Source organism: Dipodomys ordii, unplaced genomic scaffold (assembly GCF_000151885.1).
Source record: "Dipodomys ordii isolate 6190 unplaced genomic scaffold, Dord_2.0 Scaffold8, whole genome shotgun sequence".
NCBI lineage: Eukaryota > Metazoa > Chordata > Mammalia > Rodentia > Heteromyidae > Dipodomys > Dipodomys ordii.
Window position 1 is genome coordinate 18,833,404 of NW_012267224.1, and position 25,753 is coordinate 18,859,156.

Genomic DNA, 25,753 nt, shown 5'->3' on the forward strand with positions numbered 1-25,753 from the left:
AGCAGAAAAAGCCGGAAGTGGCGCTGTGGCTCAAGTGGTAGAGCACTTTAGCTGAAGAGCTGAGGGGCAGCACCCAGGCCCAGAGTTCAGGCCCCACAACCAGCCAAAAAATAAATTTAAAAAAATCCTATTGTCATGTTATTCATCCAAATGATACTCCCTCCTCCATTCCGTATTCCAACATTGAGAAACTGCAATGCATCCAGTTACAGGCACTGTAATACTAGCTGGTATCTGAGGACTGAAGTTTGAAGCCAGTCCAGGCAGTAAAGTTTGTGAGAATCTTATCTTTAATTAACCAGCAAAAAGATGAAGTGCTAAATTTGAGCAAAAAAGGCAAGTGAGTACCAGCACCACAAAGACAAATCCCAATAACATTCAAGCCCAAGGAAGTGGCATGGAATTTTCAAATGCAGAAAAACAACATTCAATCCAGAATTTTGAGTCCAGTGCGAAAAACTGTCAAAGATATTGATAAAATAGACATTCTCAGAGGAAACAAAATTTATGAAGCCCTAGCACTGAAAAAAACTAAAACTGAAATGGCATAATAGTTTTACCTGACCTATGTAGTTTCTAGTCTTATTAATCAAATTACATCAATTTTAGTAATACAAAATAATGACCAGAGGAGCTGGGAAGGTGGCTCAGTGGTAGAGCACTTGTCTTGCATGCATGAGGCCCTGGGTTCAATTCCTCTGCACCACATAAGCAGAAAAAAGCCAGAAGTGGTGCTGTGGCTCAAGTGGTAGAGCGCTGGCCTTGAGCTGAAGAATAGCTCAGGGATAGTGTCCAGTCCCAGAGTTCAAGCCCCATGACCAACAAAAAAAAAAGCCAGAAAGAAAAACTTTGTATCAGTAAAGGCACCCATCCCCCCATACTCTCAGCTTAGCCTGCAGTTCTGGAAAGATAACCCTACTTACAGTAAAATATCCAACTGAGCATGGGTGCATTTCTCATTTTGGTTACCTAGAATTCTAGATACATTTAAGTGAGCTCTTATTTTTTAAATTTTTTTTGCTGGTCCTGGGGCCTGAACTCTGGGCCTGGGCGCTGCCCCTCAGCTCTTCAGCTCAAGGCTAGCACTCTACCACTTGAGCCACAGTGCCACTTCCAGCTTTTTCTGCTTATGTGGTGCTGAGGAATCAAACCCAGGGCCTCACGCATGCAAGGCAAGCACTCTACCACCGAGTCACCTTTCCAGCCCCATGTAATCTCATTGTTGTGAACTATTATCAAACTAATACACGCATGTCCATTGTCTGTAATAAAGTATGAATGTATGACCGATTTTACATTCACAGGTTAAGGAATAAGTCAAAGTTTCCCAAATATACATCAGAACTGAGCATCCATTATTTTCATTGTTACTATAAGCCAGATCAGAGTATGTGGATAGAAGTTTAAAGAGTTGGCATTTGATTTCTTCTTAGGATATGTGATTCGAGAAATGAAACAGACAATATACACAGAAATGTCACCGGCTTTGAATGCATCAGCAGAGGATGTGAGTATTCAGGGCTCCACACTTCTATACAATGCTGCATTTCTTGGTTTTATTCGAAACAGTGCATAATTTTTAGCATCTTATGGTAGAATTTTACACTTGTCATTTACACAAATTACAAGGTTCTGCTTCAAGTCTTTAAAAAATTCTAAAAATTCAGCCCATGTGCAGCACAAGAATATGCAAAACTACTTTACATTATACACACTTTTTATCAAAGGAGATACAAAATTCTGGCTTGTAGTTTTAGACAAATACAAGAAGCTTTAAACTAGACACAAAGGGTTAACATTATTCTCAAATATAAGTCTGCACTTTTGTGTTGTTTTCTCTGAGATGTGAATACCAGATTCCTAAGAGATTTTACACTTTCCTTTTCAAAGGCAAATGGACAAGCTCCCTGCAATCCCTGTGTATTTACTTCATTCACTTTACTCTCCTTGACCATAAGGACAAGACACTTGGGTCATTTTACAAAGCAGAAATGGGCCATTTATATAAGTTCCTGCAAGGAAAAACATCCTTTTAATTCCCGCCAAAAATCTAAAAAAACCACAGGCTGATGCAAATGGTTGTTACATTTTGTCTGGTGCGGCTGATCCCTTGGAAGCCTTTTTTCTCTCAACTACTTGTCCGCCATCATAGTACAGTAGGTCATTGACTGTCATACATTTTTTTGTTGGTGACAAACTAGAGGTCCTAAGAATCAAGCTGTGGACTGATGCTGCAAGGACTTTATATATATGCATAGATTATGATTTTCATCAATATTGGAGACAGTATCTTCTATTTTTAAAGGGTTATAAAAAGACAGTAAGGAGGCTTTATTTTGCCCTTTTAAAAGATACTGTTTTCTATCATTGGTATTGATTATCCCCTAAAAGCCTTATTTCTAATGAATATGGATATATATGTATACTTAAAAAGAATTACTCATCTTTCAGTCAGTTCACACTCAACTCTCAATTATCCATGCGAATGTGAGTGACACTGAAAACTCGCATCTTTATTTCCTTGGCCCCACATGAAGTAAGGAAACAGGGTGTGGACTAGAGGACAGTGGGAGTCAGATATAACAATGAACGTGAGAAAGGATGAATTTCAAGCTCCCCTTGTATCAACTCTGCAGGAGCCATGACTATTTTGTAAATTAATGGTCATTAAAAAAAAAATTAACAATCTTGGCCAGGCCCTGGTACCTCACGCCTGTCTGCAATTCTGGCTATTCAGGAGGCTAAGATCTGAGGAAAATGACTCAAAGCCAGCCTGGACATGAAAGTCCATTAGACTCTTATCTCCAGTTAGCCACCAGAAAACCGTGCTGGGGCTCAAAGTGGTAGAGCACTAGCCTTGAGTAAAAAAGACCCAGGGACAAGTGCCCAGGGTCTGAGTTCAAGCCCATGACTAACCCCAAAACAACAGAAAGTCTCTCAAGTATAGTCAGTATTTCATATATGGATAATGCAGAGTTGGTTGTAATCATGTTCTCTGTGATTTCAGCCCTTTCATATTAAAAACTGACAAGAAAGCGTAATATGATAAAAAGATTAAAGACTGCCATATTACATCTAGAAGCATTTATTTTATGCCAAAAAACCCTTAAATATGATTAGGTGTACACAGAAAGTGCACACGTTACCAATGGCAAGAAACATATTATGTGGATTCAATAGCTGTGTATAAGGTAGGTAAAACTGTGGATTCAATAGTTGTGTATAAGGTAGGTAAAACTGAGCCCAGACCAGAAACAGAAACGGACACTTACTTCCCAACAACACATGCTGAAGGCTGACATGACAGCAAAACCTCCAACTTCCTTACAAAGCTGCCAACAGCCAACTATTTGGAAAGAAAAAAAATCTTTTTTTACATCAATAATAAAAATCTGGTGACAAATATTATAAACCAAATGTTGAGCAGTCTTTACTCCTTTAAACTTCCAAATATTCCAACTTAAGAGGAGTAAAAAACCACTTAAAGTGATAGGCTTTATGAAACAATATGTACATTTATTGCAAATTATATTAAACTAAAATGGAGGGGAAATCAAAATATGAACTGTTTGCTACTTGCAAATCAATAATTTTAATTTCTCACTCTGATAAAAATCAGAAAGCAACATTATAAAATTGCCACAACATCACTTTTCATATCAGGGAACTGAAATCTGTACATCTCATTTTTGCAGAAAAGTAGACAGGCAGAAAGAATCATACATAAAATTTTCCAAAAAGGAAAACAAAAGAAATACGTAATCTTTTTTCTTCTAAAAAAATTAATTCAGTAGACTTCAATTTTTTTCTTGGGTAACATGGGAAATCCTGGCTCTAGAATGAATATTCAGTGTCAGTGTAAAGACATCTTGTTGTTATACTTTAAAATAGAAAACGCAGCATGGAAATTAATGGTGTATTATGCATTTAAACTCCAGATATGTAGGAACTGGAACCAAGTGTTAAGCAATTTGCTTAATTATTGACTTTTCATAGGAAAAGTCTGGGGAAAGGGGAAACAGAGTTGCTTTAGCTTCTCTTTCAAGTTTCTGCTGTACATTTCCATCAAAGGACTCTGGTCATGTAAAAAGGAAGTCATAGTTTCAGTTTTCAAGGCAGAAAGTGTTTTGAAGTGAACTCCGTTTTCTGCTCAGAGACGTTTCTGAATCCATGTTTTTGCAGAAGCTGGAATCCGCTTCTGTTTGGCCTTCATTCTCTCCCTTTGCAAGTGATTTTTCTTTTTACCTTGAGAACAGAAGAACACAAAAGTTAGAAAAGATAAAAATGATAGCGTTGGTTTAGCTGGATGCTGGTGACTCACGCCTATAATCCTAGCTACTCAGGAGGCTGAGATCTGAGGATCGTGGTCCAAAGCCAGCCCTAGCAGGAAAGTCCTCGAGATACGTATCTCTAATAAACTACTCAGAAAATGTTGGAAGTAGTACTGTAGCTCAAGTAATAAAGCGCTAGCCTTGAGCACAAAAAAGCTTAGAGACAGCACCTAGGCCCTTAGTTCAGGTCTCATTACTGGGAATAAAACAACAACAAAAAAATGGGTACAAGCCAAACCAAATGCTCAACTAACCTACTATATTGGCTCAATTTTCTTCCCCCCCTAGTTGGGTGCTGGTGGCTTGTGCCTATGATCCTAGCTACTCAAGAGGCTGAGATCTGAGGAGCACAGTTCAAAGCCAGCCCAGGCAGGAAAGTCCATGAGACTCTTATCTCCAATTAACCACCAGAAAACTGGAAGTGGTACTGTGGGGCTCAAGTGGGAGGCCGCTAGCCTTGAGTCGAAGAGCTCAGGGACAGTGCCCAGGCCCAGAGTTCAAGACCTATGACTGACCAAAAAAATAAAATACAAGTAACTTAATGAATATCTAATTAAAAATAACCTCTGATTCTTAAGCTGTGTAGAAAAATATATTTTATATACTAAAAACAAAACCAGACAAACAAAATGCAAAAAGCCGGTGTTAGTGACTTGTACCTATAATTCTAGCTCCTCAGGCTGAGATGTAATGACTGATGTCTGAAGCCAGATCAAGCAAAAGTCTGATAAGACTCTTTAATTGACCAGCAAAAAGATGGAAATGGAAGTGTGGCTGAATTAATTGGAAGAATGCCAGCTTGAGCAAAAAAAAAAACCCAAAAAACAAAAGGCTCTTGGCAAAACCCTCGATGTATACAGGTTAGAGAGAATATAATCTAACGGTGTAGGAGGAGATTCTGGATAGAATGATAAGGACTCCTTTCTCCCCACTGACACTGTCTAGATTTGTTCTCTTCTGTCCTGGGAGGTGCCTATTGGCCAGGTTGGCATTAATTTGGGGCAAGTTGTTACTAGGCCATCTTACTTATACTGTTTCTCCTTTTATTTATTTATTTTTTTGCAGTACTAAGAAACTCAAGGCCTTGCAATGCTAGGCAAGCACTCTTCCACCAGATAAAACTGGAAACTCTACATTTTTGTTTTTTAATAGGCACAGAGGATGGAGCCCAGAACACTGAACATGCCAGGCAAGCACTGTAACATGGAGCCAAACCTGCAGAACCGTAGTCCCTTCCTTTGTTTTATTAGACAAGAAAATAGCTGAAGCTAGCCTCAAATCCTTGATCTGCCTCAGCCTCTCAAGCACTTGGATTATAAGGCATATATTGCGTATCCAAACTTCATCTGTATTATTCATGGAATAAATAACTTAGAGGTACCAAGGTCTGAACTCAAGCCTCCCACTTGTTTTGATTTAGGTGATTTTCCAGATAGGGTCTTGCCTGCCTGGCCTTAAGAGCATGACTCTTCCACCCCTGCTTTGCAGCATAAACGTGCCTAGTCTGCCTACTTGTATGGCTTATTTTCTAGATAAAGTCTTGCTAACTTTTTGCCTGGGATGACATCTATTGTAGTCCCCATGTTTCTGATTCCTACATATATGTGATTATAGGCAAATTTAATCCTGACCAGAATAGTCTTCATACTAATAAAGCTGACTAAAAATATGGAGGAAGAGCGGGGCTCCAATAGCTTACACCCACAATACTAGCTACTCAGGAGACCGAGATCTGAAAACCATGGCTCAAAGTCAGCCTGGGCAGGAGGAGAATACACATGACTCTTATCTCCAATTAACGATCAAAAAGCTGGCAGTGGGGTTGTAGTTCAAATGACAGAGAGCAAGCCTGAGCATAAAACCTCACGAACAGTGTCTAGGCCAGAGTTCAAGCCCCTGGACTGGCCTACTATCACCTCCCCCCGCCCCAATTAAAGGTAGGGAACAGCAGACCACACATCGATTTAAAAAAAACTAACAATAACATGGAACTTTTTTAGTCTCAGGTGATATGTAATACATGTGTGCGAATTAAACTTTTGATTTTCAACTGGGTGCTGGTGGCAATACCTGATCTATAATGCATTTACAATAAAATATTGCATAAATAACCATCTGTCTCTTTTTTTAACTTTTTTATTGTAAAAATACTGTACAGAGGGGTTACAGTTACATGAGCAAGGTAATGAGTACATAAATAACCATCTGTATAAATGAATTTTGTGTTTACATTTGTCTCTTCTCCCCAAGTATCTTTGCTATGTATATGCAAATACTCCAAAATGCAAAAAAAAATTCAAAATTTGACATGCTTCTGGTCCCACACGTTTCAGATAAGAATGTTCAACTTCTGTTTTTATGAAGTTCTAAAACTGTGATATATTTGTTTCTATATGAAACATCGCATTTGCCATTTTAACTCTGTGTGTGTGTGTGTGTGTACACAAACACTAGGGTTTAAAATCAGGACCTAGGCACTATCCCTTAGCTCTTTACCTCATGCCTACAACACCACTTCCAATTTTCTGAGTGGTTTATTGGAGACAGGAGTCTCATGGACTTTCCTGCCCAGGCTGGCTTTTTTTTTTTTTTTTTGGTCGGTCATGGGGCCTGAACTCTGGGCCAGAGCACTGTCCCTCAGCTCTTCTGCTCAAGGTTAGCGCTCTACCACTTGAGCCAAAGCGATACTTCCAGCTTTTTCTGCTTATGTGGTGCTGAGGAATAGAACCCGGGCCTCATGCATGCAAGGCAAACACTCTACCTCTGAGCTACCTTCCTAGCCCCTCCCCCAGGCTGGCTTTGAACTGCAATCCTCAGATCTCAGTCTCCTCTGAGTAGCTAGGTTTACAAGCATGAGCCACTGGGACCAGCTTACCTTAGCTTTTTTCCCCAAGGATGGCACTCTATCTCTTGAGCCACAGGTCTACTTCTGGTTTTTTAGTGGTTAACTGGAGATAAAAGTCTCAAAACCTTTTTCACTCTTTCCTTCAGGGTCATCACTAACCTTTCTATGTCTATGAACTTAATTGTTCTAGGTACCTCATAAATATTAAACCATATAATAGCTCTCATTTGGTTCTGGCTTATTTTACTTTGTAGCCAGGCTTGCCTTGAGGTCATGATCAACCTATCTCTGCAGCCCAAATGCTGGGATTATAGGTGTAAGTCATCCTATGAAGCCAATTTTTGTATGTTTAGTATATCAATCTGTTCAAATAAATGTTTTCTGTTTTCTTTTTCTGGTCAGTTGTGGGGCTTGAACTCAGGGTCTGGGTGCTATCCCTGAGCTCTTTTGCTCTAGGCCAGAGCTCTACCATTTTGTACCACAGCCCCAATTCAAGTTTTCTGGTGTTTAATTAGAGACTCGAGTCTCACAGACTTCCCTGCTTGGGCTGGCTTTGAACCATAATCCTTAGATCTCAGCCTTCTGAGTATAGTATAGGATTACAAGCATGAGGATCCAGTGCCTGCCTGTTTTCTATTTTCTAATAGAGTGGATAAGCTTCTTCTTCTTTTTTGGGGGGTCCAGTTGTGGGGCCTGAACTCTGGGCCTGGGTGCTGTCCCTCAGCTCTTCAGCTCAAGGCTAGCGCTCTACCACTTGAGCCACAGCACCACTTCCGGTTTTTTTCCTTTTGCTTATGTGGTACTGAGGAATCGAACCCAGGGCCTCATGCATGCAAGGCAAGCACTCTATCACTGAGCCACCTTCCCAGCCCATGGATAAGCTTCTGAACTCACATGATGTGCAACACTTCAATCACTAAGTATTTGTTAAGAGAATAAGAACAAAGCCACCAGACCCAGATCCATTCAATTCTTAGCACTGGTCAAAGATGAGTACCATGAGGTTGTTTTATAACAAGTGAATGAGAATTAACTTAGAGAGCCATTTACCTCCACATATTTCATTACTATCTTTTCTATCAGTTTGTATCCAAAATGAAGCATTTATATTATAAACACCCCCACGTAACCTTTTAAGACAGCTAACATTCTCCTTGCTAACAGAAATATAAAAAATATCATATAATTAAAAAACTGTATCATAATAAAAATTATCTAAAGAAGTCCAAATCAGTGCCTCTTAGAAGTGTAGATTATGAATGATAACTAAATGCTGTTTTTACTCTAACGGTATTTTGGGGGGAAATGACAATGCTAAATTCTAAGTTCAGGAAGACTAGTGTGCATTACCTCTGTAGGTCAATTTGTCTCTCTGTTGGTGTTGCCTTTTTGGCCACATCTTGCAGCTTGGGCACTTTGGCATTTCCTGCTTCCCCAGGACTGTCGTGAGTGATAATAATTCTTTTCCTTCCCTTGCTAATGGGTTTGCTTATATCATCGTTTTTGGTTACATTGCCCTGAGATTCAGACTTGGGTCGGCGTCCTCTCCTGGGTTTGGAAGGGGCAGGAGCTCCCGATTCATCTACTTTTTCATCTGATTTTTGTTGGACATTTTCTGTGCCGGCTGCTGTTACTGTTTTTTTCTTTCCTCGGTCACCACTGATGTTGCCTGGGGTAGCTTGATCAGAATTGATTTCCTAAAAGAGTACAAACACAACTATAAATACAAACATTTTAACATCAATAATATGCTAAAAAAAAAAAAGAATTCTGAAACTATTTAAAAAGAGTTACTATTCCTGGGTTTATATCCTGTTGGAAAAGGAAATTCTAAAGACAAGACACTCACAACAAAACAACCAACATTTTTCCTATTTTCAGTGCCCAAGGTAAGCATTCTAACCCTGTCACAGAGCAGCACTCAAGTGGTATAAAACCTGGAGTAGCCAGGTGCTGGGGGCTCACACCTGTAATCCTAGCTATTCAGGGGGCTGAGATCTGAGGATGGTAGTTCAAAGCCAGCCAGGACAGGAAAAGCCATGAGACTCTTATCTCCAGTAAACCCCAGAAAACCAGAAGTGGTGCTGTGGCTCAAGCGGTATAATGCTAGCCTTAAGCTGAAGAGCAGAGGGACAGAGTGCAGGCTGAGTTCAAGCCCCACAACTGACAAAAAAAAGAAAAAAGAAAAAAACCTGGAGTAGGAATAGTTCATTAAACATTCTGGCTAGTATGTATGCAGGTGTTGGGCGCAGACTGGGCCGGTGTGCTGTGGCATGGCGTGGCGTGGCCTGGAGCTTAGGATCCTCTGCTGCCTCCCTAACACTGGTAGTAGAGGCCTTCTCAAGCATAGCTTTTTTTTTTTTTTTTTTGCCAGTCCTGGGGCCTTAACTCAGAGCCTGGGAGCTGTCCCTGAGCTTCTGCTCAAGGCTAGCACTCTATCACCACTACGTGACTTCTGGATTTTTGTTTATGTGGTACTGAGGAAGCAAACCCAGGGCTTCATGCATGTGAGGCAAGCACTCTAGCACTAAGCCACATTCTCAGCTCAAACCTAACCATTTTTTAAAGTAAAAACAAAGCCAGACTTTATATAGCTTGCACAGTGGCTTATACGTGTATTTCTAGCTCTTTAGGAAGCCGAGATCTCAGGATCATGGTGAAACCAGTGTGGCAGGAAAGGCAGAGAGACTCCTATTTTTAAATAACAAGCAAAAACAAGCTGAAAGTAGACTGTGGTTCAATCAAAGTGGTAGAGCACCAGTTGGGGGCAAAAAGAAGCACAGGGATAATGCCTAAGCCCTGAATCCAACCCAGAACAAGCAAAAAACCAAACCAAAATCAAAACACACGCAAATAAGCCAGCCAAACACAGGTAGACAATGCCTGTAATCCTAGCTACTGAAGATTCTTAGCTCTGTGGACTGCAGTTTAAAGTCAGGTGGGACAGGAAAGAGGGTCAGATGGCCATCTCCAATTCCCCATCCAGCAGCCTCAAGTAGAGCTGTACCACGAGTGGGAGGGTGCTAGCTGAGCAAAAAAAGCTAAAGTTCAGCACCCAGACCCTGAGTTCAAGCCCTAGTAGTGAGGATGCACGCATGCACACGCGCTCACACACACACACACACACACGCTCTCTCTCTCTCTCACACACACACACACGCACGCACACATGTTAAAGTAAATAAGCCCAATGTTTTTTAAGTACAAAAGCTAAAAGTCAAAGAAGGAGGCATCCAAGGAATGAAAATAAAATTCGGAGAAAGCATCCATTTATAACTGGTTGAGTGCTTCTTTAATTAAAAATATTCTTGGGTGCCAGTGGCTCACGCCTGTAATCCTAGCTATTCAGGAGGCTGAGAGCTGAGAATCGCAGTTTAAAGCCAGCCCGGGCAGGAAAGACTGTGAAATACTTATTTCCAATTAACAACCAGAAAACTGGAAGTGGCACTGTGACTCAAAAGATAGAGCGCTTGCTGTAAGCTGAAGAGCTGAGGGACAGTGCCCAGGCCAGAGTTCAAGCCCCACGACTGACCAAAAAAATAAATAAAAATTCCTTTACCAATATTAAAACAGTATCTTGTTTTGTGAAAAGTGAAACTGACAAGAGAACAAAATATCTGAAAAAGAATCACAACAGTCAAATGAAAATGAAAATAATTAGAATATCTGCTACAATATTTGAGCCTGAAAAAACTCCAAAGAACTGTAAAATGTGCTGGTTGTTGTGTGTGTAGTGAAGAACTCCTTTTTATAACCTATTTATAAAGGTTACAATGATTCAGGAACATCAATATGAAACAATCTAAAATCAGTACTATATATATATTCCTTGACTCTGCATTTCACTGAGTAAATAAAGCAAATCAAAGTAAATGCACCAGTTCTTATGTGTTTAGGCAGAGAAAGGTCATATATAGGAAAAACCATTAAAAATAACATGGCCAGGGCTGGGAAGGTGGCTCAGAGGTAGAGTACTTGCCTTGCATGCATGAAGCCCTGGGTTTGATTCCTCAGCACCACAAATGCAGAAAAAAAAAGCCGGAAGTGGCACTGTGGTTCAACTGGTAGAGCACTAGCCTTGAGGTGAAGAGCTGAGGGACAGTGCCCAGGCCCAGAGTTCAGGCCCATGACTGGACCCAAAAACAAAAACAACCAAAAATAACATGGCCAGGCATCATGACACAAGCTTTTAATTTCATTCATTGGCATCCAGAGGAAGGAGAATTACAAGTTCAAGGCCAGCTTTAGTTACAAAGAAAACCCATACTCCGTGTCTTATTTGCATATATCCATATGTAAAAGGAGCTCACATAAAAGTCCTATGAAGAGGAAACCAGTTTTCGTACTAAAACTGGGAGAGAGGAAGGGAAGTGTGACATAATTTAAAATGAAATGTATTCATGAACCTGACTTATGTAATTGTAACCTCTCTGTACATCAGCCTTAGAATAATAAAAAGAAAAAAAGAACACTGGCAATATGGCTCTCCTAAATCTTAGTTGTTTGCAGGTGTGTGTATACACGTATGCATGTGTGTGTTTCTGTATGCATGCATGTGCACATGCTGGTGTATGAGGATGTTCTAGGGCTGAACTCAGAACTCTGAGCATTTTTTGCTCAAGGTTGGTGTTTCTCCACTTGAGCTACAAGTTATCTTCTGACTTTCTGCTGGTTACCTGGAGAGAAGAGTCTTTGGGATTGTCTGCCTGGCTGGCTTAAAGATCTCAACCCCTGCTCAGGCCCAGAGTTCAAGCCCCACAACTGACCAAAAAAAAACAACAACCCCCAAAAACAAAAAACTAGAACAAAACAAAAACAAAAAAGATCTCAGCCACGTGAGTACTGTTTCAAGGTGTTGAGCCAGGCAGTGTGGAGAAGCAGACCATTATGGTCTGTGTATGTGTTCACAAAGGTATAATCATTTTAGAAGAGCAGAAACAGCATAAACACATGTATAAAATTTTATTTAACTGCTGCCAGTCACTTTCTTACCACCATACAGGGTAAAAATATAAACTATAAAATATATAGGGAAAAAATCTACTAAGGAAAAATTCACTTGTTAAAATTTAAAAGCCTCTGCCTAAGATTTGGGTGTGCAAGGGTATGGATTTGAACATTAGCACTGCAAATGAATGAATATTTACCTTATTCTTAACAGGGTCAATATTCTTTACAGGAGCGACAGAAATAATTCTCACAGGGTTTTCCTCATTCTCACTAACTCCGGTTTCTGCTGCCTCTGAACTCTGCTCCCTGGTAATTGATAACAAACACACACACAAAACAAGGCTTCTTCATCTCATGACACCAACATCAAGTTTACTCTTTAAAGTCTGCCAAGAAGGAATGTTGAAACAATGCAAATGGTACAATGACAAAGGTTCAGATCTGTGCTCATTACACCATGCTAAGTAGCTCTTCCATTTAACATCAATAATGTAAGATATTGCTTAAAATTGCCTGACAAAAGAACTGTCAAGAAACACACACACAACTATTCTAATCCTCATCGCTTGGGGATAGGAGATCAGAGTATGGCATAGTAATTTCCAGTGTTCTTAATGTTCTTCACAGTAGGGGTTACCTCAGAAAAGGCCACTCAGGAGTTATGTGAACACTCTTTAATAAATCACAACTGTTCTATATTAATTTACTTTGCACTATAGAATTCTGTGGGAAAAAATTCCTTTTAAACATTACTTAGTTTATGCTTAAAATTGGATGGTTAAGCATCAGTGGCTCATGCCTATATAATCCTAGCTACTCAGGAGGCTGAGATCTGAGTATCCTGGTTCAAAGCCAGCTGGGGCAGAAAAGTCCCTGTGAAATTCATCTCCAATTAACCACTCAAAAACCAAAAGTGGCATTGTGGTTCAAGTGGTAGAGCGCTAAGCCTTGAGCACGAAGAGCTTGGTTCAAGGACAGTGCACAGGCCTTGAGTTCAAGCCCCATAACCAAGCCACAAAGAAAAAGGAAAAGAATGATATCTCCAAAACTGCACTATTTAAAATGGTTCATTAAAAAAAAAAAAAAAAAGGTGGTGCTGGGCCTTGCTGGTTCACACTTGTAATCTTAGCTGCTCAGGACACTGAAGTCTGAGGATTGAGGTTCAAAGCCAGCCCAGGAAAGAAAGTCCATGAGACTCATCCACTGGAAGTGGCACTGTTGCTGAAAGTGGTAGAGAGCTAGCATGCAGCAGAAAAGCTCAGTGACAGTGCTGAGGCCCTGAGTTCGAGCCCCAGGACTGCCAAAACTGGAACAAGAGGGTATTTCAGGGCAGGCCTACTGCAGTCAGCAGGGGGGACAAGTGTACCAGGTCCCCAGCATCAGGGTGAGACTGTATCATAAAACACACACACACAAAACCTTCCGTTTTGATTTTTAATAGTAAACTCAGTGGAAACTATTTATCTGTTAATATAGTCAACACAACATGCTAAATAATCACGGAAGACTTGGGACCTCACTCACTGGTACTTTCCTACCACGCATGATGACAGATGTTTGATCCTCAACACTGACCAAAAAAATTACCTCATAATTTGAGTTAAAAACTTGGGTTTCAAATTATTTAAAAGTTATAATCTTAGCACCAAGGCCTCACGCCTGTAATCCTAGCTACTCAGGAGGCTGAGATCTGAGGATCATGGTTCAAAGCCAGCCAGAGAAAAGTCCATGACACTCTCATGTCCAATTAACCAGCAAAAAAAGCTGCAAGTGGAGGTGTGCCCCCAGAGGTAGAGCACTAGCCTCAAGCAAAAAGCTCAGGAACAGTATCTGGGCCCCAAGCCAGGCACCAAACCCCAACAGGCACCAAAAAAAAAAAAAGAAAAAAAAGTTTTATTTTCCATGGTATTTCTATATGTTGAATTTTGTTATATAAACAGTATAAATATTTGTCAATATTAGTTACATTACAAATTCCTATTTTTTCTGGTTACTTTTTACACACAGGAAACCTTTCCATTTCAAACTGTATAGTACGATACTGACTCTCATAATAAAAACACTAAAACTCAACAGCATGACTTTTGTACCACTTCTTAAGCCATGACTCCATTTTGTAATATGCTTGAGGAATAAGTCAACAAGTGAGGAAGAAAAGAAAATCAACTTAAGAAAAAAACTTGCCTTGAACGATTTCCGGGTGAAGGATTCATTTCTGAGTTTACATTAATGTTGCTTCCAGTCTCAGTCCCAGCACTTCTAACATAAGGCTTCCTTCCGGTTGCAGATAAAGGTTTATTTACTGTACCAAGTACTCCAGTTGGCTTTGGCTGAAAATCACACACACACACACACACACACACACACACACACACACAAAAGCACACACGCGCACGCACACGGTATTTTATATGTTAGTGAAAGAACCACATGAAAATAGGAGATCTTTGTTGGCGTAAGTCAAAGGATTGTTATCAATTCTGTAGAAATGTATTTGGCTGCCCAAATAAGGTTAAAATCATTAACATTTCCTCTACTTAACAATAACAAGGGAGCACTATTAGCCCTTATTTCCTAAAAAAGTGGCCCTTCAAACATACTGATATACATAGTAAAATGTGTTTAAACAGACCCACTAACTTATAATAATACTACTTAAAAATTATATTACTTTTTTGACCTTTTAGGTTTCAATCACATTCAATATTTGAAAAAAAATTACTAATTCAATTAAAAAAACAGCTTCTGTATTTTACCCACCTTTTTCTTTTAACTCTTTTTCTTAGAAAATCTGTTTTGTGAATTGTAAATAAATTTCAAGCTAGAAACTCTGAAGAGAACACATGAAAAGGTGGCCATTGGGTAGAAGTTAACATCAGATAAAGGCATTAAAACAGATGATATTCAAATCCAGAATTAATAACTGTTTGTTTAAAAAAAAAAGTACATAGAATCCCCAGAATGCCAAGTATATAATACCTTTCCAGTTAACAGAAGTACTCTTGTCTCTTCTGAAATGTAACTCTTGTCATTACAGAAGTCCTATTAGAAACAAAAATGGAATACATATTTTTATTCTCTAAATGTGGCTTTTGAGCCACTGAACCTTGCAACTGTTATATTTGTACTAATATATATATATATATATATATCAAGTAAATATCTATGCAAATGTAGGAAGTCTCTCCAACTGCATATGCGTGTTACTGGAGATTCAGCCCGTGACCTTACCTTTACTAGGCTAAGGGCCTTACCACTGAGTGGAATTTTAAATAAAGTATACTGTTTTCGATATGTTTTAATGCAAAAAGACACAACACCAATATGTTCATTAAGTCATTTTCACCTTGACTATATTATAAATTTTACTCTCAGGATTGCAGGGGTGGCTCAGATGATCAAGTGCCAGCCAATGAGCGAATGCGCCAATACAGGGTTTGAGTCCTGATCTTAGACAAAAATAAATTTTAGTCTGGGACTCAATGAGTTAGTTGCCAAAATGGCACTATGCATTAATAGGCATTTAATATTTATTAAGGAAATTCACACCAAATTTCAAAAGAATTATTGTTAAAAAAGGATTTGTCATCTTAATTAAAAATATTTTTAGTTGGGCGCCAATGGCTTATGCTTGTAATCCTAGTTACTCAGGAGGCTGATATCTGAGGGTAGTGATTCAAAACTAGCCTGGGCAAGAAAGTCCTTGAGACACTTATCTCCAATTAACCACCAGAAAACTGAAAGTGGTGCTGTGGCTTGAAGTGGTAGGGTGCTAGCCTTGAGCAGAAGAGCTCAGGGACAGTGCTCACACCCAGTGCAAGCTCTATGACCGAAGACAAAAAAAAAAAAAGAGGAAATACACACACATATATAAAATATGTAATATATTTTACACACATATATATATTTTGAACTGTATGCAATCATCTATACCTCTCACTCCAGAGTAAATTCCATGCCACTTAAGTTACAGAGTCGTTATCTCCAAAACAAGAGCAATTGTTTCTAAGAAGTATATATAGACCATCATAAAGGTAAATATACCACCAAAATGTGTAATAGTGGCTTATACTTCTAATACTAGCTTTTTTTTGGGGGGGGAAGGGGGAGTCAATCATGGGGCTTGAACTTGGGGCATAGGTGCTGTCTCTGAGCTCTTTTTTGCTCAAGGATGGTGCTCTATCACTGAGCGACAACACCACTTCTGTCTTTCTAGTGGTTAATTGGAAATTAACTGCCGTTCATGTCCAGGCTGACTTTGAACTATGATACTGAGATCTCCTGAATAGTTAGGATTACAGGCGTGAACCACCAGCACCCATCAACCCCAGTTATTTTGAAGGAGCAGACAGAAGAAGGATTACAGTTGCAGGCAAAAAGTTAGCAAGACACCATTATGTCATCAACAAGCTAGGTGTGTAATCCTAGATACTTCCAGAGGCACGCAGGAGAATGGTAGTCCAACTCAGCTCAGGCGAAAATGTAAGATTCTAGCTGAAAAGTAACTGAAGTGAAAATGGCTGAGGGCATAGCTCAAGTGGTAGAACACCTAACTAACAAGTGCAAGGAAATGATTTCAAAATCTAGTACTGCTGTAATTTTTTCCATTTATTAATTTATTTCATACTAGTGGTATAGGAGAAACCAATTTAAGTGTGCATATGAAGAGTTCACACTCTTACAATGTGTGAGACACAATGAGATATCCTTTGCTTTGTTTTCTTTTTGACACAGGAGCCTCACTACGTATGTGTACCTTAGGTGTACTCAAACATGATTTGTTGTCACAGTCTCCAAAGGGCTAAGATTAGAAATATGGGCGTGGACGTGTGGCTCAATTAATAGTGCCAGCCTTGAGCTAAAGACAAGCAAGAAGCCAGGCACTTGTGGCTCAAACCTGTAATCCTAGCTATTCAGGAGGTTAAGATCTAAGGATCGACATTCAAAACCTGCTCAGGCAGGAAAGGCCATGAGACACTTATCTCCAATTAACCGTGAAAAAAGCAGAAGTGGTGCTGTGGCTCAAAGTAGTAGAGCACTAGCCACTAGCCTTGAGCAAAAGAGCATAGGGATAGCACCCTGGCCCTGAGTTCAAGCCCTACAACTGACCAAAAAAAAAAAAAAAAGCAAGAGCACAAGCCCTGAGTTCAAGCTCCAGTACTAGTATGCATGTATGCACATGCACACATGTGCGCGAGTGCGCACACACACACACACACACACACTAAAACAAAAATAAGGGGCTGGGAAGATGGCTCAGTGGTAGAGCCCTTGCCCTACAAGCCAGAGGCCCTGGGTTTGATTCCTTAGCACCACATAAGCAAAAAGAAAAAAGCCGGGAAGTGGCGCTGTGGCTCAAGTGGTAGAGCGCTAGCCTTGAGCTGAAGAGCTGAGGGACAGCGCCCAGGCCCAGAGTTCAGGCCCCATGACTGGACCCAAATAAAATAAAATAAAATAAAATAATAAATGTTACAAAGCCTGGATAACCAAGTTTAGTCACTTAACTCATGAAGAAATATAGACTCACACTATCTTATAAGCCTGGTATTCTAGTGACTGGTATTCTAGTGATTGAGTTTATAACATATAAAAAACAACATATTAGGAATAGCAATAACAAAAACACCAAGAAAGTGGTATGGTGAGAAAAAGAAAAAACTTATCCTCCAACATTTTAAGTTACAGATAATAAAAGAATCCACGCTCTTAGAAACTATTTATGTTCTTGCCGGTGTTACTGTGGTAGCTGGGCTGGAACGCAGGGCACAGGGTCGGGCAAGCTCTCACCATGAGTTGCATCCATCACCTGGCTGCTATGAATATGCTATGTGGGCATTATTCCAGTCAGGGTAAACCTAAATTCAAGAGTTCACTTAATATTTGTAAGACCACATCAATGTGGTAGAAAAATAAGTAGGAAAAAAATACCTTTCACAGATGGGAGGGGAAAACTGGGGGAAAGTAAAGGAAGGGGTGACATTGTCCAAGAGAGAAATGTACACATTACCCGAACTGTGAAATAGTAACTCCTCTGTACAACACCTTAATAATAACAATACAATTATATATCTTTTGAAAAATTACCTTTTCAGGTTGTGTAAAAAATTTCATTGGAAGGACTGGTTCTTTTGGTGAATCTGCATTGCACAAAGCACTTTTACTGTTTATAACACAGAGAGCCACATCACATACTGTATAAAGTTTCTAGAAAGAAAAAAGGAAATCACTTTATATCTAAAACTTACATGATTGAAATAATCATGATGACTAATTCCACAAAATATATAAAGAAGATACAGGACCACTTACTCTTCAAACATTTCCTATTTCTGTTCACCATTGCTTCATCTTAGTAATTGAACACGAACGTCCAGTATGCGTGAGAAATAACAATCAACCCAACAAGGTACCCACTAGTACTCTTACTAGATGGAACACCTAAGACAGCACCATTAATTTTGTCAGGTCTTATTCTCCTGCATTGGTGAAGTTTCCACTGTGGTGCTAGGAATCAAACTAAGGGTCTTGTGCATGGTAGGAAAAACTTTTTTTTTGTCGGTTTGTGGGGCTTGAACTTTGGGCTTTGGTATTGTCCCTGAGCTCTTCAGCTCAAAACAAGTGCTCTACCGCTTGAGCCACAGCCCCACTTCCAGTTTTCTGGTAGTTAATTGGAGATGAGACTCATGGCCTTTCCTGCCCGGCTAAATCCTTTACACTATTTTCTCCAGCCATACCTTTTCTAAAGACTAAGACAACAAAATTCATGTGATGAAATATAACAAAAATAGGCTATGTTTATTTTTAGAAACATTTTATAATTCCCAGGAAAAATAGTGGTCAGTATGTTTTTCTATATTAATGTCTTAGTATCTATTTTCTTAACATTATCTTACTTCATTTGTTTTGGATTCATCTGGAGATTGAGCATCTCTGGTTAACTTGATGTTCTCTGCCATCTTCTTCATAAATGCATGGCTATTGTTTTCATTCTTTGTCATTAAAACTTCAAGCATGAACCATAGGCACCTAAATGGTAAACATATTAAATATACTAAAGTGAGGTGATTTTGCTTAAGGAAATAAGTATAAGAAAATTCTTTTATGTGAATATGTAAGATAAATGCTAAATATAATTCCATAAAAGACTGCTATAGGAAAACTAGAAAACTGAAGAAACTAAAGAACAGCAGAAAATGCAAAGACCTCTTTCCAAGCTCATGGATTAGCAGAATTGGTATCATGAAAATAGCCATACTGGAACTCACGTAGTTCCAACCAATGTTTTTGTCAGTTCTGGGGCTTGAGCTTTTCTGCTCAAAGCTAGAACTCTACCACTTAGAGCCACATCTCCACTTCTGGTTTTCTGGTGGTAAACTGGAGCTAAGAGTCTCACTTTCCTGTCTGAGATGGCTTTGAATCTTGATCCTTAGATTTCAGACTCCTGAGTAGCTAGGATTACAGGTTTGAGCCACCAAAATCCACCTACCAACTAATTTCTGACAAATGACCAACAAACACTAGGGGGAAAAAGAGAGCCTTGTCAATATATGTTGCTAGGAAAACTGGGTACCCACTTGATCAACTCCAATTGGTTCAAAGAGCTCAAACTGAGGCATAAAAATTAAAATCTACTATAGGAAAACAGAAAGTTATAGGATCACTCCTATAATCCTAGCTTCTCATGAGAATGAAATCTGAAGATGCCTATTAGAAGCCAACTTGAGTAGGAAAATCCATGCAACATGTCCAATTAACCACCAAAAAGCCTGAAGTGGAGCTGTGGCTCAAGTGGTAAAGCATTAACCTTGAGCAAAAAAGTTCAGGTATAGTGTCCAGGCCTTGAGTTCAAGCCCTAGGACAAACACATACACACTCTGTCTCTCATCCAATTAATCACTATGCACGTGAACTGAACACAAAGCTTTAAGAAATACACAAATGGCTGATACATAAAGAAATCCTTAGACATAAAATGCAAATCAAAATTACATTAAGATTCCATCTCACCCTAGTCAGAATGGCATCCGTCACAAAAAGCAACACAGGCAAAGACATGGGTACACACATAATCCTCATTCACTGCTGGTAGGAATGTACTCAAGCACTAAGGAAATTAAACTCCTCGAAAGACTAAAAGTAGACTTAGCAGGAAAGTCCGTGAGACTCTTATCTCCAGTAAACCACTAGAAAACTGGAAGTGGTGCTGTGGCTCAAGAGATAGAGTGCTCGCCTTGAGCTGAAGAACTGAGGGACAGTGCCCAGGCTCAGAGTTCTAGCCCCACGATCAACAACAACAACAAAAGAAGTAATAATTTTCAGGAAAATGGATGCAATTTGAGGACACCATACTGAGAAAGACAAGCCATAATAAAGAAAATCTGAACTCAGGATCTTGCATTCTTCTTCAGCTCTTTTGACTCATCCAGTTATCTTTTTGTTTGTTAGAGAATCTTTGGACTCTTTTGCACAGACTGGCTGCCCACAGTTCTCAGCTCTTAGCCTCCTAAATTGTTGGGATTATAGGCATGAGGCACCAGTGCCCAGCCTTGGATATGGATTCTTATATAGGGCACAAAAGCTATTAAGAGAATTCAACTAGGCTTCAGTAAAATTTAAAGCTCTTATTTATTAAAGGATACCATCTAGAAGAGGTTAAATCATATATCTCACAAGAAATATCTCAATATATAAATAATTCCTATAGCTCAATAATAGAATAATTCAATCAAGATATAGGCAAACCAGGCATGCATATTACACATGTAGTTTCAGCTACTTGGGAAGTTAAGCCATGAGTGTTTCAGCATAGGAATTCAAGACTAGCATCTGGGCAACATAGATCTGGGTTATACAGACACAACGTGGCACTGCATTTATAGATCTATGAGAGAAAAACCTAAACATTATTTTCTACTCAATTACACATTTTAAAATATCAAAACAAAATTTTATTTGGCACAAGTTCAAAAATACTAATAGAGAGGCAAGGGAAAGATGAGAGATTTTGACTCTGAAAGAGCCAAATAATACATGAAATACTATGTTCTGAAGAGAGAATCTGGATGAACACTGGGAATCACAAAAAAGGTATAAGCACAGAGAAAAAGAAGAGAGAAAATAGCAGCCAACAGTTCCAAGCCTGTCCTGGCTCCCTGGGAGACAGAAGGGAGCCTGAAGATAGCATCAAAATGTACAGCGATAGGAAATTCTAGAATAGCCACATTTAGAAGACTGAAACTAAATCCCTACACCTTGTCTTACACTGCAATCTATTTCAAGTGGCTAGAAGATCTAAAATTCTGAAATTACTATGGTAAAACAACTGGAAACAAAAGCATAGGCAATGACTTTTGAGTAGACAAATGGAATTGCATCAAATTTAAAATTTACACACAACAAAAGAAATCACTACTAGAATCAGAAACCTACCCAGAGAATGAGAGAAAACTTTTGTCTGTTCAATGGATAAAGAATTCGTATTCTATGTGTATATGACTTTAAGCATCACTATCCCACAACACTGTGAAATTTGGGAAATTTATGTAATCACTTAATCACAATAAAGAATTTTTAAAAAAGAATTAGTATTATACATATACAAAGAGCTTATAAGTTAATCACAAGAACAAATAATTCCAGTAATAAATAGGAAAATGAGTTGAATGGTTCTCTCAAGTAGCACTATAAATAACAGCAATCAATATATGTAGAAATGTGCAGTACCATTAGCTATAAAGGAGCTTTCCATCTCATTCCAGTGAGAATGGTAGCTATCAAGAAAACAACAAATGGGCTGGGTATGTGGCTTATTGGTAGAGTGCTTGCCTAGCATGCATGAAGTCCAGGGTTTGATTCCTCAGTAGCACAAAAAGCCTGAAGTGGCAATGTAGCTCAAGTGGTAGAGCTAGTCTTGAGCTAAAGAATCAGGGACAATGCCCAGGCCCTGAGTTCAATCCCCAGAAGGAGGAGAGGAGGGGAGGGAACAACAAATGGAAGTAGAACTGTAGGGGGAAAGGAGCCCTCAGGCACTGCTGTTAAGAATGTAAAGTAGTATAACCACTATTGAAAACCATGTAGGGGTTCTTAATAAAACTAAAACACCACTCGGGTATATAACCAGTGCTATCAAAGTATTATTTGTGATAGCCAAGGTATGATAACCAGCATATGGTACTCAATGACCAAATAAAGAACACAATGGTGTGACAAAGAATAACACATCATTTGAAGGAAAATGGATGGAACAGCAGATTACTGTGTTGGACAGATATTACAACTTCAAAAATACAGTACTGCATTTTTTACTTGTCTGTGGAATTTAAACCCATATTGTTGTTAATGAGGGGTATGAATATAAAAGGGGCAAGTTGGTGGAGTGGGGGGGAGTAAGAGGGAAAAGAGGAGCAAGCACTGGGAAGTGAAGATGATTGAAGTTATGTCACACATACACAAATAAATTACCATTTGAATAGGAGGGAGAGAAGTGCTAAGGGAACATGATGAATTTGTTTGAAGCACACTGTGTAAGTCCACTGAATTATCACAATGAAACAATCTATTGCTAATGTATGCAATTAAAATTTTTGCTAGGCTTGGCAGTGGGCTCAGTGGTAGAGTACCTGCCTCACATGCATGAGGCCCTGGGTTCCATTCCTCAGCACCATATAAACAGAAAAAGCCGAAGTGGTACTGTGGCTCAAGTGGTAGAGAGCTAGCTAGCCTTGAGCTGAAGAGCTGAGGGGCAGCACCCAAGCCCAGAATTCAAGCCCCATGACTGAAAAACAAAAATAGTTTTTCCTTCTGATACATCATTAAACTATGCTATGGAAAACATTATTTAAAATAAATGGTAACTGAAAAGTAAATGTTTAAAAATGAAAAGTGCGGGGCTGGGAAGGTGGCTCAGTGGTAGAGCGCTTGCCTTGCATGCATGAGGCCCTGGGTTCGATTCCTCAGCACCACATAAGCAAAAAGAAAAAAGCTGGAAGTGGCGCTGTGGCTCAAGTGGTAGAGTGCTAGCCTTGAGCTGAAGAGCTGAGGGACAGTGCCCAGGCCCAGAGTTCAAGCCCCACGACCGGACCCCCAAAAAAATAAAAAAATAGAAATAAAAAAGTGCTGCATGTGGAAGTGGCACTGTAGCTCAAGTGGTAGAGTGCTCGCCTTGAGCTGAAGAGCTGAGGGACAGCGCTCAGGATCAGAGTTCAAGCCCCACTACCTACCAAAAAAAAAGAAAGAAAAAAGTGCTGCATGTAAGACCAAACAAAATTAAGGACAAAATGATACGTGCCATTAATTTCAATTCTAACTCTAAAGACTCCGTGTAATTCAGTATTTTTCTTATAACAAAGCTTTTTTTTTGAACTCTGGGCTTGGGTGCTGTCCCTCAGCTCTTCAGCTCATGGCTCTACCACTTGAACCACAGCATCACTTCTGGCTTTTACTGCTTATGTGGTGCTGAAGAATCGAACCCAGGGCTTCATGCATGCGAGGCAAGCACTCTACCACTGAGCCACCTTCCCAACCCCAAGCTGAACTCTGGGCTTGGCCGCTGTCCCTCAGCTCTTCAGCTCAAGGTGAGCACTCTACCAATTGAGCTACAGGGCCACTTCCTAAAAAAATTTATTTACATGGTACCGTGGAATTGAACCCAGGGCCTCATGCATGCTTGGAAAGCATTCTACCACCATGCCACAATCCCAACCCTCAGATGAAATTTAACAATGTAGTTTCAGAAAGTATTTACTTAGGGCTGGAGCTGCAGCTCAACTGTCAAGAATTCTTGTCAAGCAAGGCCCTTAGTTTAGATCACATTATGGGCACCAGTGGCTCACATCTCTCAACATAGTTACTCAACATAGTTACTCAAGAAGCAGAGATTAGAAGATCATGGGGTGAGGCCAACACAAGCAAAAAGTTAATGCTATGTCCATCTCCACTAACAGCAAGATAATTTGGTGTGTATCTGTTATTCCAGCTACAACGAGATTAGGAGGATTGTGTCCAGGTAAATCCAAGAGTTCACAAAAGACCTCACATCAACAGAAAAAGCTGATTGGGGTAGCACACCTGTTATTTCAGATATAGCAAGTAACATAAATAAGCACAAGGATTGCAATTTAGGTAGGTGGATACAAAAGGTCAGATCTTATCTCAAAAATAACCAGAGCAAAACCTGGCATCAACAGTTCATCCTATTATCTTAAGGAGCTAAGACTTACAGGATCACAGAAGCCAGTTAGAACAGAGTCTGTAAGACTCCATCTTCGATTAAACAGCAAAATGTTGGACTGGAGGGATTGCTTAAGTGGCAGACATGAGCAAGAATGTCAACCTAGAACATGATGCCCTGAGTTCAAGTTCCAGTACTGACAAAGGAAAAAAGTTCAAGAAAGAGCTGGAGATGTGGCTCAAGCAGTGGAGTGGCTTTCTAAAAGGGTAAAGATCTGAGATCAACCCACAGTAATTCCAAACAACAAGAAAAGGGAAACTTGCAAATCAGTTAAATCCAAACTTTTCTTTTGGGGGTGGGGAGGAGAAAAGGGGAGGCATTGTTGGTCAGGGGGTTTGAACTCAAGGCCTGGGCACTATCCCTGAGTTAAAAAAGCATTGACTTCAAGCCCCAGGACTGGCACACACAAAAAAAGTAGACTTTGGATTGGGAATGTGGTTAAGTGGTAGAGTGTTTCCTCAGTACCACATAAACAGAAAAGGCTGGAGTGGCATTGTAGCTCAAGTGGGAGAGTGCTAATCTTGAGCAAAAGCAGCTCAGGGACAGTGCCTAGGTCCTGTGTTCAAGCCACAGGACTGGCAAAATTAAAAAAAAAAAAGAAGCAGATTTCATGTATTTTAAAGGGTAACATCACTGGGATGATGTGTTGAACAACAGAATGAGAAGTCCTCAAAATATAAAGATCTCATAATCTAATGCTTACAAATAATGTAGGACAATGAACAACATTTTTCCCATTAAGATTTTGACAAGGTTATCCACCAAATCTATACAATGCTTTAAATGCTCTTTTAAATCAGCTTAGGAAAAAGTTACTGTCTAGTAGTAAAAAATGTAATACTTTCAATATAAACTGACAGTATCAACTTGAGGGCAAAACAGCAATGAAGAAAGATAGCAAATATTATTTTATCATGTGTACATAATCTTTAGCCTGTTAATCTTTCATCCTGTGTCATATACAAAGTTTGGTATCATATACACTGGTTTACTATTTGTTTACAGACTAGCCATAGAATATTTTATGTATGGATAAGTATTTTTTATCTTCACTTTTCTGGTGGTACTGAGGGGGTATGAACTAATGTTCTCATGGTAGGCAAGTGCTCTATCACTTGAGCCATGTACCCAGAACTTTTACTTGAATTCATTTGGGATAAGTTCTGATATTTACTCCCAGGCTGGCCTGAACAACAATATTTCTGTTTGTGCTTCCTAAACAGCTAGGATGACAGGCATGTACTACCACTTATGTTGATTGAGATGGACTTACAAAGTCTTTACCCAGGCTATATTCAAACTGCATTCTTCCCATCTCTGCCTCTTGAATGATATGATTATAGATGAGTCCGTACTCCTGGCACTGGGATTATCTTTTCTTTTCTTTTTTTTTTTTTT

At 39.5% G+C, this 25,753-nt stretch overlaps 1 protein-coding gene across 1 annotated transcript; it reads right to left on the reverse strand.

The window, feature by feature from the left end:
• Window positions 1–3,741: 3,741 nt before the first annotated feature.
• Window positions 3,742–22,454, reverse strand: LOC105980169 (sister chromatid cohesion protein PDS5 homolog A-like). The gene is made up of 8 exons (XM_013008907.1): window positions 22,432–22,454; window positions 19,020–19,152; window positions 18,211–18,330; window positions 15,106–15,168; window positions 14,311–14,456; window positions 12,324–12,432; window positions 8,527–8,873; window positions 3,742–4,245 (listed from the first exon to the last, which is right to left on the reverse strand). Exons 1-8 carry the CDS (start codon window positions 22,452–22,454, stop codon window positions 4,242–4,244), a joined length of 945 nt encoding a protein of 314 aa, XP_012864361.1. The 3' UTR covers window positions 3,742–4,241.
• Between the last annotated feature and the right edge of the window lie 3,299 nt (window positions 22,455–25,753).